This window comes from Dama dama, chromosome 20 (assembly GCF_033118175.1).
Source record: "Dama dama isolate Ldn47 chromosome 20, ASM3311817v1, whole genome shotgun sequence".
Classification (NCBI taxonomy): domain Eukaryota; kingdom Metazoa; phylum Chordata; class Mammalia; order Artiodactyla; family Cervidae; genus Dama; species Dama dama.
This window is the reverse complement of record NC_083700.1, coordinates 98,579,970-98,593,671: the sequence shown is the minus strand read 5'-3', so window position 1 is coordinate 98,593,671 and position 13,702 is coordinate 98,579,970. Positions and strand designations below refer to the sequence as shown.

Sequence of the window (13,702 nt, the reverse complement as noted above, 5' to 3'; positions counted from 1 at the left end):
CATGCCCTGCTGGTTCTGAGGCTCCCTGAAGGAGCCTCTCAGATTCTTCCACGGAGCACAGAACCAGACTTCCAGACACTGCCCAGAAGTGCCACAGACACAGAAACAATCTGTCTTCCTGACAAGCCAGGCAGAGACCAGCTGATCTCCAACTCTGGGTGATGGTTAAGGTCCGAGTGCCTATGGCCCCTCCTGCCAGCAAGGAGGCGGCGGTTAAGACCCTCCAGGATGGTTGAGGGGCACTCCATCCATCAGATCAGGGACTAGACACCTGGCAGCCATACTCACTTCAGGACCAACGAAGCAATAAAGAGTCATCTAGTCATCAGCGCTGCAGCAGGCTCCCACCACCAGAAACATCTCAGCACTTGGCTGGCCACTACATAAACACCTCCACCTTTCATCAAGGTTTTAACTGAGCAAAACTTCCACTCCAGGGATTCCCACAACCACCAGAGTACTTAAGACCCTCCGACACCTTCCCAAGGGGGTGAGAAGACGAGTCTGCCACTGGAGCCCCACCCTGAAACCTAAAAATGCCCAGAAGCTGGAATACCAGAGGCGCTGTCTGCCCGGGAGGAGCCGTGCCCGCAGACCTGATGGAAGTGTCTCTTTCTCCCCGAGTGTCCCTGCAGGCCTAAGGTCCCCCCAGTCCTTCCCTGGACTCAGGCTCTGAGGGAAGGCTGCAGGCTGCACAGCCTGCCGACCCGTAGCTCCAGGACCGCATGGAGAAGGGTGGGAAGGAGCACCAGCTGGGAGCCAGAAACCTGCTCCTGCCCCAAGGCCCACATGCCAGAGATAGGTAATCCCTAGCCAAGCCCAATGTCAGCAGCCCCTTTCCTGCCAGGTCCCAGCCCCAGGACAAGTGCAGGAATGGGCTCTCCCGCATCTGTGAGGAGGCTGACTCCAGAGGCCAGAGTTCTTAGGTGGAGGCGGGGCACTCCTCGCTCCCCAGCGCCCAGGAACCCTGGGCCCGAGGAGCTGTCAGGCTAACGAGGCTACCCCACCACCACTCCATCTGAGCGTGGCAGGCTGCGCTGCACGACTGGCTTCAGGTGGCTCTTCTTTAATTAATGGCATCCCAGGCTCTGCAGGGAGCTTCACCCCACAATGAATGGCCCTCTCTCATTAGAGGCAGGCCTGCCATGATATATTCAGGGCGAGGGCCAGGATTCATTTCCCTGTCTGTGGGTTGGGGATGGGAGGGAGGGGGGAGGCAGCAGGGAGAGATTTATATCGAGTGACTTGGATTAGCTGCAGCTGAAACATGACCCCATCAACGCAAGCTGCCTTCTTGGGGCTAACCCAACGCACCTCTGCTGACGAGAGGGCTCTAGGGAAGCGAAAGGGAGGGCAGAAGGTCTGGTTCTTGTTCACTCTGGGCTCAGGCTGCAGCTCAAAGGCCCAGAATTCCTATACAACCTCCAGAAGCCCCTCCCCAGCCCACCCACACACACTGGGTGTGCAGTGCAAGCCTGGCCTGACTCAGAGCTGATCTTGCTTTACCGAGAGCCTCTTCGTGGCCAGGAAGCTGACCCATGGGCTTCACAGCTATATCAAAGTGCTGACCATGGCAACCAGCTGTTTCTCTTGCTTTCTATAGGAAATACCCTCACTCCCTACCTCAGAGGAGGAGTCCACAACATGGTAAGGCCCACGTCTGCAGCTGTGTGGGCAGGACCCAAGGATGTTTGGCCATCTCAGACTTCGAGCTACCCAGCACTCGGGAAAAGGTGGGCATCAGTCTGACGTGGTAACATGTTGGCAGCACCGCACTGCGCTGACCCCTTAGGCTGAACCCCACCTCCAGGGTGGGGGGATCCTGAGCAACACTCCTTCTCTCCCCCTGGAGCCATCCCACAGCGATCATGAGACTGAGCAAGGTAGTCTGGAGTCTTCAAGGCAAAAGACTGCCTTGGTCTTGAAGACTTCATGGTCTTGAAGACTGGGGTCTTCAAGGCAAAAAGGAAAATGTGGCCCATGTTTCCAACGTACTTCTCACAGACCTGCAGAGGCGGCCACCCTACACTGCTAGCCACACAGGTGGTTTCAGGCCATGGAGTTGGGTAGGTTCAGGCTGGCAGCAAACAGCACACAGGCCTAGAAACTTCCCCTACAAGTCCCATTAAACTTGTTCAGTTTTGCTCGTGCTTGGGAGAAAAATCCCACTGCAGAGCCTGTCCTCCATCCTCGGCCCTCTGAGAACGCCCAGTTCACTTAGAGAGAGGGAGGGTGAGCACCCAGCTGCTGCTGCCAGCCAATCAAAAGGCTGCTTTGCTGTGTCCCAGGGAGGCCAGGGCAGAATGTCTATCATCTGCACACACAGGCTCCATGTTGTCCACGCTTTCCCCAGCCCTCGTGGTGGAGCATTCATATACCCTTCCTTCCCTACTCAGAAAGAGATGTAGCTCAGTTCCGCTTTGCTAAGCCCTATTTGGCAATGTGTCTAAACACATGCAAACTTAATTAGTTCAGGAGGGGAGCCCAAGCGCTTGCAGTGACAGATAAAAGTATCAGGAAATGAGACAAGTCAGGACTGCCAGGGAGTTCTGACTCAAGCCCCTTCCCCCAACAGGCTGCTAATCAAAGGTGATACAGCTCCGTGCCGGGACCAACTGGCAAACCCATGGACAAGGTTCTCACGAGCTTAGAGACATGATGAGATGCCCCACGTGCTTCCAAGCATACTATAGGATAGAGGTGTCCAAAGTAATGTTGGCAGTGGTTTCCTTAAAACAGATCTGAGGATTCATTCATCTGTAGATCAGCAGGGAGTCTCTCAGACAGCCCCAAGCCATCCCCCACCACACCTCCGGGCCAACCACGTCCCCAGAGCAAAACGAAGCAAAGGTCCAGCCCTCCAACCAACACCAGCCCAGGGTGTCAGAGAACATCCCAAGGCTCTGTCACTCAGTGCAAACAAAGGAGAGGAGGAAGGGTACTCCCACCAATCCCAAAGCCAAGATGGAAGACAAAAGCAGATGGTCAGATACCCAAGCAGTCAAACAGGCGGCTTCCAGAGTTCAAATCCCTGCTACAAAGTGGTTGTGTGCCCTTGACAAATTACTTACCTCTCAGTGCCCCAGTTTCCTCATGTGTTAAAAAATAGTTTCATAGGATTGTAGTAAGGATTAAATGAGATAATGTATAAAGAGCACAGTAGGACTTCTGGTATGTAGTAAGTAGCCAATAAATGCTGGCTATCTTTATTATCTGATGTCACTTTTCCAGAGCAGTCCCAGCCCTCAGTCCTGGGGACACAAATGTCTCAGAGAAAGCCCTTCACATTGCTCCTAGGACCAAGCCCCTCCTCCCTCACCCAGGCCCTGGCACCATCTCACCCAGTACCCACTGTGCAGGGCCCACCACCCAGTGCTGGCAGGGGAACCCAGGAGCTTCTTGGCATGAGCAGTGCAGTCCTCTAACCCCTCACCTCACACTCAGGCTGGGGCAGGAGGGTCTGAGATTTTTTCTTCCATTCCATTTTCCCTGAATCCACTCACTACCACCCACTGCCATTCTTCCTGGGCAGGGATTCTACAGGCCCACTCCACGCCTTAGTTGTCATTTATTCAACACACATTTATTGAACAGCTACTACATGTCAGGCATCGTCCTGGGGTTATAATGGTGCACACAATCTAGGGAAAGAGACAGACAAGTGAAGGCAGCTACAACACAATTTCATGTATGAATAAGTACATGTGCTCCAGGAACGTACAGGAAGGCACCTAAAAAAAGATGTTAGGAGGGATCCTTAGGAACTGGCCATTTAGAGCACCTGGCTAGGGGTAGGGGGAGCCTGAGTACATAGAGAGCATCAAGAGATGAGACTAGAGGAACAAACAAGAGCCTTGAAACCTTCAATAAACAGTGTGACTTTGCCTGGAGGACAAGGGGAAGCCTTGAAGGGTGTTAAGTGGGTATGATGTAATCTGCTACAATTAGGAGAAAGAAATATAAGAAACAGGACAGTTGGAGAGACCAACAAGAAAGAAGACATTTGTAGGAATCCAAGCACATGGTGACCTGAACTAGGGCAGGGGTAGTGGGTTTGGAAAGAAGGCAACAACTTTGAGAAACCTCTGGGAGAAAGGATAAATAGGGTCTGGCAATTAATTGGTTATGGCTAGAGGGGGGAACCCAAGGAAGATTTTCAGTTTTCTGACAGAACTACTGAGTAGATGGTACCAGTGAGTTATTATTCAAGAAAATGCTAGAGGACAAGGTGTTGGGAGAAAAATAACACCTGAGCTTTAAGTTTTAAAGCCTCCTTGATAGCTCAGCAGGTAAAGAATCCACCTGCAATGCAGGAGACACAGGAGACGCAGGTTTGATCCCTCGGTCAGGAAGATTCCCTGGAGGAGAGAATGGCAACCCTCTCCAGTATTCTTGCCCGAAAAAGCCCATGGACAGAGGAGCCTGGCAGGCTACAGCTGATGGGGTCGCCAACAGCCAGATACAACTGAGAGACTAAGCACAGGCTTTAAGGGTATCCAGGTAAGACAGAAAAGAGGAGCTGGACATGAAGGCTCAGAGTTCAGATGGCAGGGGGAACAGACTCCTCTTCTCCAGTGGGATCACTGCTGCATGTTGGTTCCATTTCTCATATAGAGCAATAGATGAGAAGACAGCATACAGAGAAGAGCTGAAGCTGAGAAATAGATGAGATCACTCCCATGAGTGTGAGTGTATAGGATAAAAAGAAAAGACAGCTAGGAGAGAGATCAAAGAAATGCCAGTATTTAAGAAACACCAAATTTAAGAGAAAAAGAAAATAGCAACATAGAAAGGAAAGGGAAGGAAAAAGTTGGAGAAACAGGAGACATAAGTAGAGATGAAGAGTGCTTCGAGAAGGAGGAAGTAGTCAGGCTGATGAATGATGCCAAGAGGGCCCAGAATGACCCCCAGCAAGCCTTTCAAACTTCATCTACACATCCCACGAGATACTGTGTACCCCACAGAGTTCTCCCCGGCATGTGCTTCCTCTGCCATACGACTTCACTCCAGGGAACAGCACTCTCTGCTCTCCCACCGTCCTGCCTGCATGACCCTCAGCAGTCCCTGTAGAGAGAGTGTGTGAGTGTAAGTGTGTGTGTGTGTGTGTGTGTGTGTGCACTAAGTCACTTCAATTGTATCCAACTCTTTGTGACCCTATGAACTGTAGCCTGCCAGGCTCCTCTGTCCATGGGGTTCTCCAGGTGAAAATACTGGAGAGGGTTGCCATGCTCTCCTCCAGGGGATCTTCCTGACCCAGGGATCAAACCCACGTCTCTTGTCTCCTGCATTGGTAGGTGAGTTCTTTACCACTAGTGCCCCCTGGGAAGCCCAAGTCCCCGCTGAGTATGTGTCCCCAAATCAAACAGTAAGTAGGATAATTTGAACAAGTGTTTTTGTTTTTTTTTTCAGAGACAATGTTTGTCTGTACTTGAAACAAGAAGGGAGAGCAATATAGTCTGGAAAGGGTTCAATCATTTGGAAAAAAAAAAAAAAAAAAGGAGTGTGAATTCAGGAGTGACTTTCACAGAAGTGCTTCCACCTGCCTCCTGACTGGGTCTTCTTCATGATGGATTAAAAACAAAATAATACAAAAAATTTCATGTCCAAGTATTGAAGTAACTGAAATAGATCTCATTTTCTTTGGCTAGACAGCCTAGTATTAAGTGCTCTCCCCCCCCAGATGCCATTCTTATAAATTATCATTATTTTTTCAAACAGTTTGCTACCCAGGTGGCTGAGTTTTTTGTTACAAAATATTAGTTCAGATGGTCTCACACAAACTTATGTTAAATTAAATGTTAAATATCTTTTGATCTCCAGACTTTCTGGTCTACATCTGCACAGCACCAGCAGAGGGGTGTGGTACGCAAACTGCACAAGGAGAGCAGGGGAAACACCAAGTCAAATGCCAGCCCTGCCCTCACACATTTGGCCTCCAATGGCAGGAAAACTCCCCGCTCCCAAGCTGAGGGGAAGCTGCGTGAGGGCCCTCCTGGCAGACTCAGAGTGGACCCCTGGACCCTGCTCCTCTACAGTGGGGTCTGATAATCCTGACCCTCTCCTCCAAAGGGCCTCTTCCCCTGAGGCACGGAGGACCAGGTCCACCCTCATATCAGTTCTTCTTATCCCCCAGCCCACTCCACAACCCCCAGTCCTCCTGATCTGCTCCTCTTCTTAAACCCACATGCCACTGGGAAACCCTGTGGCCTAGCTTCTAAGCCACCTGTGCTGTTCAGCTGGCAAACCCAGGTCTCCAAACTACAGGCAAAAAGGTAAGTTCCTCAAAGGCAGCACCTGTGCAGGTATCCATCCTCACTTTGCATCTTCCCTATCCTCCCACCATGCCAAAGACGGAAGCCCTTTACAGAGACAATACAGAGATAAGATAAGCGGAGGAGAGAGAATATTGGTGAAAGAACACTAAACTCTACAAGGAGCTTCAAGAAACAGGTAAGGCAAAGGAAAGGTAGGTCAGGTGGGGAAGGCAAGCTGACCAAGAGCCAAAACCACAAGTGTCGTTTCTTAAAAACGTTTAGAAGGAAAATGAAATCTGCACCCACTGTATTAAAACCCACCTGAGCGGAATCTGTGACGACAGCATCAAAGCCCACGTAAACTTGAGTATCGCCCCATTCAGGCTGACAAAAGATGGACACAAAATTAATCTGTCAGGATGGGGGGAGATTTCTTTTCCCCAGTGGGATTTCCACTGCCACTTCAGTCCGCATTTCTCAGTGCTGCACTAATCATGCCCTTTCCAACAAAAATGATGTGAAGCTGGCTGCAGGAAGAGGGAGGTGGTGGGGGTGGGGAACAGCAATGAGAGGGAGTCATGGCTCGGAGAGACTAGAGTGGGAAATGAAAATATTTGCTGAGTTCCTTAGACTTAGTTAAATTTGAAAATAGATGTCAAATCAAGAAGTGAGCCACATACTAACAAGTTGTTAGGTCAGTTTAACACCACCCCTGTCAGGCTCATCAGCAGGCTTTACCAGGCATGTGAGAAGGTGATGCTTCTGACGAGAGCCATCTGACAAGAGGCTCCCGGAACACAGAGAAGCTGTGCACCGTCACGCAGCACTACTTAGGTTTCCTCTCTGGCTGTTTTTATTTTGTTACACATTTAATTAAGAGCCTTCCCAGCAGTTATGCGGAATCCTGCTTCGAAAAGGCTGCCACAGAGCTCTCCTCCCTCCACCCCTGCCACCAGACATCTGACTCCTCCTTGCACTCTCGCTTTCAGAGCTTGGCTGGCCTTAACGAGCCAGACCCAAACCACCCGCCAAAGTCTGCCCCAGTCATCTCTTTTGGAAGCTATGTGGCCTTAAGAATTCTATTATGCCTAGCTGGGTCTACCAATTTGAGCCTCGGGTTTTAATTTGGCTTTGTTTTCTCATCTATAAAAGAGAGACACCACCTCCTACCCAAGAGGACAGGTAGGAGGACTGAGAGACATGTGGTATGTGCTCATTAACATTTTTTTTAATTGCACTTTATTACAGTCACCGCCACTTTCAAAAGGGAGTATTGTTTGTATTTGGTCCCTTAATTTCTTATTCCTGATTTGTTATAAATGTATCACTCTTTTCCTTTCCTTTTTATACGCTTGCCCCTTGCTTGTACCATGAGCTACCTCGAGAGCAAAGATGGTGTCTATATTTGTTGGCCTTCTTAGAGGCCCTGGCACTTAAGTTGGGGGAACACACTTCAACCTTCCGTGCCTAAACAAGTTAAGGATTTTAAGATTCTGCCAATCTAACTGGTTGTTTTGCCTTCATTTCCAACTGATCTAATTTCTTCCATTTAATGAAATTCTTTTGGCATCATAGAGTAGTAATGCTATAACAGAAATATCAACTAAGAAATAAGATCAGAAACATAAAATGTAGTTCTTGAAATTGATGTTAGCTGTCATTTTCACGTTTTCCTTTTTTCCCTCACTCCCTTAGTAGTTAAAATAAAAAAGTGAAACAGATTCTCTCCAGGAGGTAAAGGAAAAGAGTAACCCAGAAACAGTGCTCATTAACATGTGATTTTCCTTTTACATGTGCTCAGACTCCCCAGCCTGATCCCGCTTCTTGATGACATCAGTTCCATCAAGATGCAAAGCAGCCTCCTGAGTCACCAAATTTGTCCAGGGCCCACCATGCCAAGGCCTCCAATGCCAGCCATCCCCTCTCCTCGTCAAGGAGAAACCGACCCCAAGCTTCGGAGGCCCAGCCAGATAGTCCCCAACATCATGCGCAGGAAAGCGCTCACATACGCATATAAGCACACGCCATTCACCCCATCACAGAGGATGCTGAAACTGGGTGTTTGGGACACGAACATGCCAAAGAGAGAAAGCCACTGGGAGAGCAGCAATCTCAGCTAACTAGAGAAACCAGGCCTCTGGCCTGGACCACACGAGCCCCAGAACCCTGGGTGTCAGCCTGAACCCTGCCCCATCCCGGATAGCTTCTCCTGTGGAGTCCCTTCTCACTTGAGTGCTCAGAGCTGCCCAGGATACCGAACACTGTAAACCAGAGCAACAGCATTCTTCCGCCTCACCTTCTCCTTGGAACCCTCCCCTGACTCAGCTCTGCCTCCAGGCACAGCCCCTATAATTTCCCCAACAATGAGTGTCATCGGGAGCTCTGGAGCGTGTGGTATGCAGTCAGCGTGCACACATGATCCAAGGCCTGGGGGAGACAGATGTGCGGGCGAGTATGTGATCTGGGTTTGCTCTTCCTCCCGCCTCACCTAGAGGGTTGGGTCCAATAACAGGCTGGACAACCACCCGGGTGCAGAACTTCACCTCAATGCCCAACATCCAAAAGGCATAAAAAGGATCTTGGTGAGAAAATAATGCCTGAATTGGAAATGTCACTCCAGAGCCACGACTCCCCACCCCCACCAATACCCCATCCTATGCTCAAAAACTCACACACATACACACACACAATGCTCGTTGCTGCCTGCAGTCACAAAGAACACAGAGGTATGGATCCTATCAATCCTCAGCAAACAGTGCCCACCCCGCCACCTCCGCCCTGCTTTCGTTCCCCGGGGACTTTCTGAAGCCAAGTATCCATGAGGGTAGACAAAAGGCAGAAGTGTCAGCCCAGCAAAGGAACCAGCTAAGTCTCCCAGAACTGGGGCAGGATCAGGAGACAAAGGAGAAAAAGCAGCGGGGACGAGGGAGGAAAGAGGTGGCTGGTGACCTGGCAGCAGCATCCCTCTCCCACCCTCACACGGGGCTCTCTGTGGGACCATCAGGGCCTCGCATCCCACCTGGGAGCCTAACATAGCATCATGGTTAGGAGGATGGACCCTGGAGCCAGATTGCGTGGGCCTTAATTCTGGCTCTGTGTGTCCCTGGGCAAGATACTTAACCTCTCTGTGCCTGAATGTCTTCATCTGTAAAACAGGAATAATAAGAGTCCCAAGGGTTAGTAAACAAGTTACTATTTCTAAAGCATTTAGAACAGTAAATACTGTGTGCTTGGTTTAGAAGAAAATTAAAGACCCTCTTTTAACTCCTTTCCTTCAGTGCAGTAACATGTAGCCCACAATAGGAAGAGCTCCCCAAGCACAGGTAAGAAGGCAACAGCAGGGCGGGAAAGGTCCATCCAGAGGCAGAAGGCAGAGCTCCCAGCCCTCGTTCTGCCCAGCCAGCCCCCAGACCCAAGGATTGCCTGACCCAGCTGCCCTGTGGGTTTGGACATTTGAGACTGTGAAAGGCAAAACCTGGTCCCGCAGGTTCCAAGCCCTGTCAGCGAAGGAGTCCTGCTCATACTCACATGACTTTTAAGTCCCAGTCTCCACAGGTGACAAAAATTGACTTGACGTTTGGATCTAGGAGGCCTTCCTTCGCCATCCACTCATCGACCCTCTGAAAAGTACACAACAAGAACAGATGAGATTTTCCTTTTTTTTTTTTTTTTCCTGAGTCTCTGAAGAGCCACAACAGTGAAACGCAGATAAGCTGCTTGTAATCAGAGCAGGAGAAAACTGTAATCTTATCCTACCACAGCCCCACTCTGGGCTCTCAGCCTTGGCTCAGAACTATGGAGGCCCTTGCAGGATGATCCCTGCAGGCAGATCCCACAAGCCCAAGTGCTGGAGGGGTGGGCAGGGGGCAGGGAGCCTCTCCACTCTCCCAGTGCCTGGCAGCCCACCCTGGACAGGATAAGGACAGAAGCCAGTCAGTCAGTCCAAATTCCTCTGGTCCTCAAACAAAGGTACTGCCTAGCACAGACACAGGCTGGCCTGGGCCACGAGAACAGGCTGGAAAGAGGCCCCCAAGCAGGGAACTCTATAAGATCGTTCGCTTGTTTAGTCATTCCACCCTCCCACCAAATGTTTACTAACCAAATGTATTAATTTACTTATTCTCCAAATGAAGGTCAAGTTAATTTTCACCAAGAGGCTAGCAGAAGAGGCTCCTCTGCCAGGCTGTAGCCCCATTCTGACAACTGGGAGAGCACAGCCTGCTCCAGTCGCTAGAAGTTCATCAACTGGCCCCAGAATCTGTATTTTTCTCCTCCTGGTTGGGGATTCAAATTTCAACAGAATCTTTTGAAGGCTGAGCTCAATTGCTAGACAGGGAAAGAAACTGCTCCTAAACACACTTTAAGTCTTTCTTCCCCTTCATCCCTTGGATCCGTTTTATTATTTGCACTCACACTGCAAGTACAAATACTAAAATCAGTATATAACGAGAGAATTATCATAAAGCATTCACGAAGCAGTGCCTACTTTTCAGAAGATCCCGGGCATGGGGCAAGAGTGCAGCAGATCACACCGCTGTGCCACTCACACAGGGGGATTATTTTTAAAGGCTATATCGCACAGTCGTTAGAAACTCAGGATTGAAAAATCAGACACATCTGGGTTCTAACCTTGGCTCTTCCGTATCCTGGCTGTGTCATTGATGGGAAGTCATTTAAAAGTCATTTAACCCCTCTGAACTTCAGTTTCCTTCATCTATAAAACGAGGAAAGATGACTAACCTTACAGGGTTGTTTTGTGAATTATATGTGATAATGGATTAAGTGCCAACCTAAAAATAGACAGTAGGCTAGGAAGGGGAGGAAGACAGATCATCTTAATACAATATAACAGAGGCATCAATGGAGAAGCACCCAGGATGCCACTGGACCAAGAAGAGGCAGAGGCCAGCCCCACCTTTCACAGAGAAAGGCATCAGAAAGGCTGCATAAAGATGGCTGAACTAACGGCTGGGTGGCTGAGTGTGCCTGACAGCTTGGAACATAGGACAGGAGGCGAAGGCACAGACATTCCACATCTGAGAAGCAACTGTCTGTGTAACGTCTGCCTCTCCCACCGGACTACCAGCACCATGAAGGCGGGGGCTCTCGGGTGTCTCAGTCACTGTCCTGGTCCCTAACCCAGCACAGTCCCTTCTTCATCTCTTGATTGAGACATGAGTAAGAAGTAATGTGACTGGAGTTCTGCAGTGACTAAAAGGAAGGGCAGGAACTGAGGCGGGGGGACTAGGTGAGGCCAGACTGTGAAGGCCTTGTGTACCCAGCAGATAATGGACAGCCCATGATAACCCTGGGCTTCCTGGATCCTCAGAGGTTCTGGAGGTCTGGCCCAGCTGAAGCAGTCCTGGAGCAGGGTCAAGGGTCCCATCCAGTTTCATGGCTGCGGCAGCCCTACTTCCTGGGACATCAGGGCCAGACTCTGCAACCCTCTTCACAGTCTGCACCCCAGAGCATCCTCTTCAGTGCAAGGGTCTCCCCAGCAGCTAAATTCAGGACCTTCCACTGCTGAATGTTTGTCTCCCGGGCCACTCTGGCCCCAGCCCTTGCACAGACACACACGCACACACACACATGCATGCACACATGCATCCTTTCCCTAGGGTCACCTAAAGAAAATTAGGTAGACATTACGTAAGAAAAGAGGTAAGGCAAACCTGGAGCTCCCTAAGTCAGCTAATCTCGCTCCGGTTCACTGGCCTTAAATCCCCAAGGTAAGTGCCCCACCTGCTAGGGGGTTCCCCAACGCCCCAACTCCTGCACAGTGGTCCTGGAAAAGAGAGCAGGACAGGACAGGACTGTCAGGAGGCAACTCCCAGCAAGACCAGGCCTCTACCATGGGAAGCACTCACTGCTCCTCGGAAGCTTAGGGCCAAGGCCATTCACTCATGCAGCAGGTATTCAGTGAGCAGCTTCTGCTACGAGGCTGTCCAGGGAAGTCATGTGTTTGGAATCAGGCCTGTCCTTTTCCTTCCCTTCTCTGTTTGAATGGAGAGATGGCTGGAGGGACCACCAACACAACCCGCAGTAGCCAGCCTTATCGGCTACTGAAGGTGTAGAGAAGCCCAATCCGAGACCGGCTAAGAACAAATGTGTTGAACGAACACCCATCCGGCCATCTGTTCAGGGCCTTAGTTAGGATGAGAACTAGCTCCTCAGCTCTTTAACCAGCTCAGGGCTCATGGGAAAAAGCGGAGCCCAGTCTGGTCTCCTCAACCCCTCCCAAGACTCCCTCAATGCCAGCAATCTCCCCTCTTCACCCACAAAGTACACTGAGACTGAGTGAAACTCAGACTCCTTTGAGCACCCTGCTTCAGGGTTGGCTCGGGGTCAGCAGGAGAAAGCCTCCTGAAGACCAATCTCCCCCTCAACCAGCACCTCTCGGGAGAAAACTCCATAACCTCGACAGCCCTGGTTTGGTGCTGGCCCAGAAAAAGCATCTTCCTCCCAAGATCCCAGCCAGAGACACTCCAGGGAAAAGCTGCCTGTCCCCTGGCCTCGCTCTGGGAAGCTAGCTGGAAGATAGGGATGGAAGGGTCCCCTCTTTCTCCTTGAGTCTGGTCTTGGAGAGAGCAGTCCAGGCTGAGGATACCCCTTAGTCATAGGGGTGAATCTCCCCACCCAAGAAGAGGGTCAGTGGGGCTGGGAAACACCTCAGAGCTCATCTTCTCCCAATCCTTCAAGAGCCTGACCAGCCACAGAGCCTGGGCCTGCATGCTCCCTGGGACCGGGAACACACCTGGCCACTGAGTGAGCCTAGACCTGTCTCTCTGGCCCTAGTTCCACCCTGAAGAGCCCCAGGAAACTCAGTCTGCATTTCTCTCCCCCAAGGGACAGGCCCTCTGGGCTCAAGAAGGAGATTTTCCTCCCTCTCCCATCACCACCCTACTTCCTCCAGGCGGATTCCTTCCAGGGAAGGTGTGCTCTGCTATCCTCCCAGACACTCGGCTTGCCCCTGTGATCGGGGCAGAGCTTTGGGCTTATTGCTCTCAAGGATAAATAAAGCATCTAATGCGATCCACAGGCTTTTTCTCCCCTCCCCCTAGAGAAGAAGTTGCGGGGGGCGGGGGGGGCTCTCTCCCTCTCTGAAAACCCCAGGTCAGCGGGGGTGGGAGATGAGCTGAGGCCAAGCACAGCTTCCCGATTCCCTCAGGCTGGAGCACAAGAAGCAGCATCTTAACCTTTTCCAGCTCCCCGAGGAGAACATCCCAGAAGTGTGGTCTCTGCCAAGGGTTCTAAAGCCTTTAATTTGATTTTCCTCACATAGGCAATTGTTGTAATTATTCTGATTAGGAATCATTACCCAGTGCAGCCTCCGCACCCCTGACAGGCACAACACATCCAGCGGCAAGCTGCAGTGGGGCAGGCAGGCCGGCCGCACCTCCTGGAGGAGCTGACAGCAAACAAAAGCCATCAATGGGGAGTTCTGGGTG

At 50.8% G+C, this 13,702-nt stretch overlaps 1 protein-coding gene across 13 annotated transcripts in view; it reads right to left on the bottom strand.

The window, feature by feature from the left end:
- Positions 1-13,702, bottom strand: part of ERI3 (ERI1 exoribonuclease family member 3) — a 128,877-nt gene that overhangs the window by 75,262 nt on the left and 39,913 nt on the right. For 10 of the 13 annotated variants that reach the window (XM_061122121.1, XM_061122125.1, XM_061122119.1 and 7 more), the window contains 2 exons: positions 9,783-9,874; positions 6,576-6,638 (listed from right to left, as the gene is read on the bottom strand). In XM_061122121.1, the coding sequence (XP_060978104.1) occupies positions 6,576-6,638; positions 9,783-9,874 (155 nt within the window). The remainder of the gene's footprint in view (positions 1-6,575; positions 6,639-9,782; positions 9,875-13,702) is intronic. The other 3 variants (XM_061122118.1, XM_061122116.1, XM_061122115.1) reach the window with 1 other exon arrangement.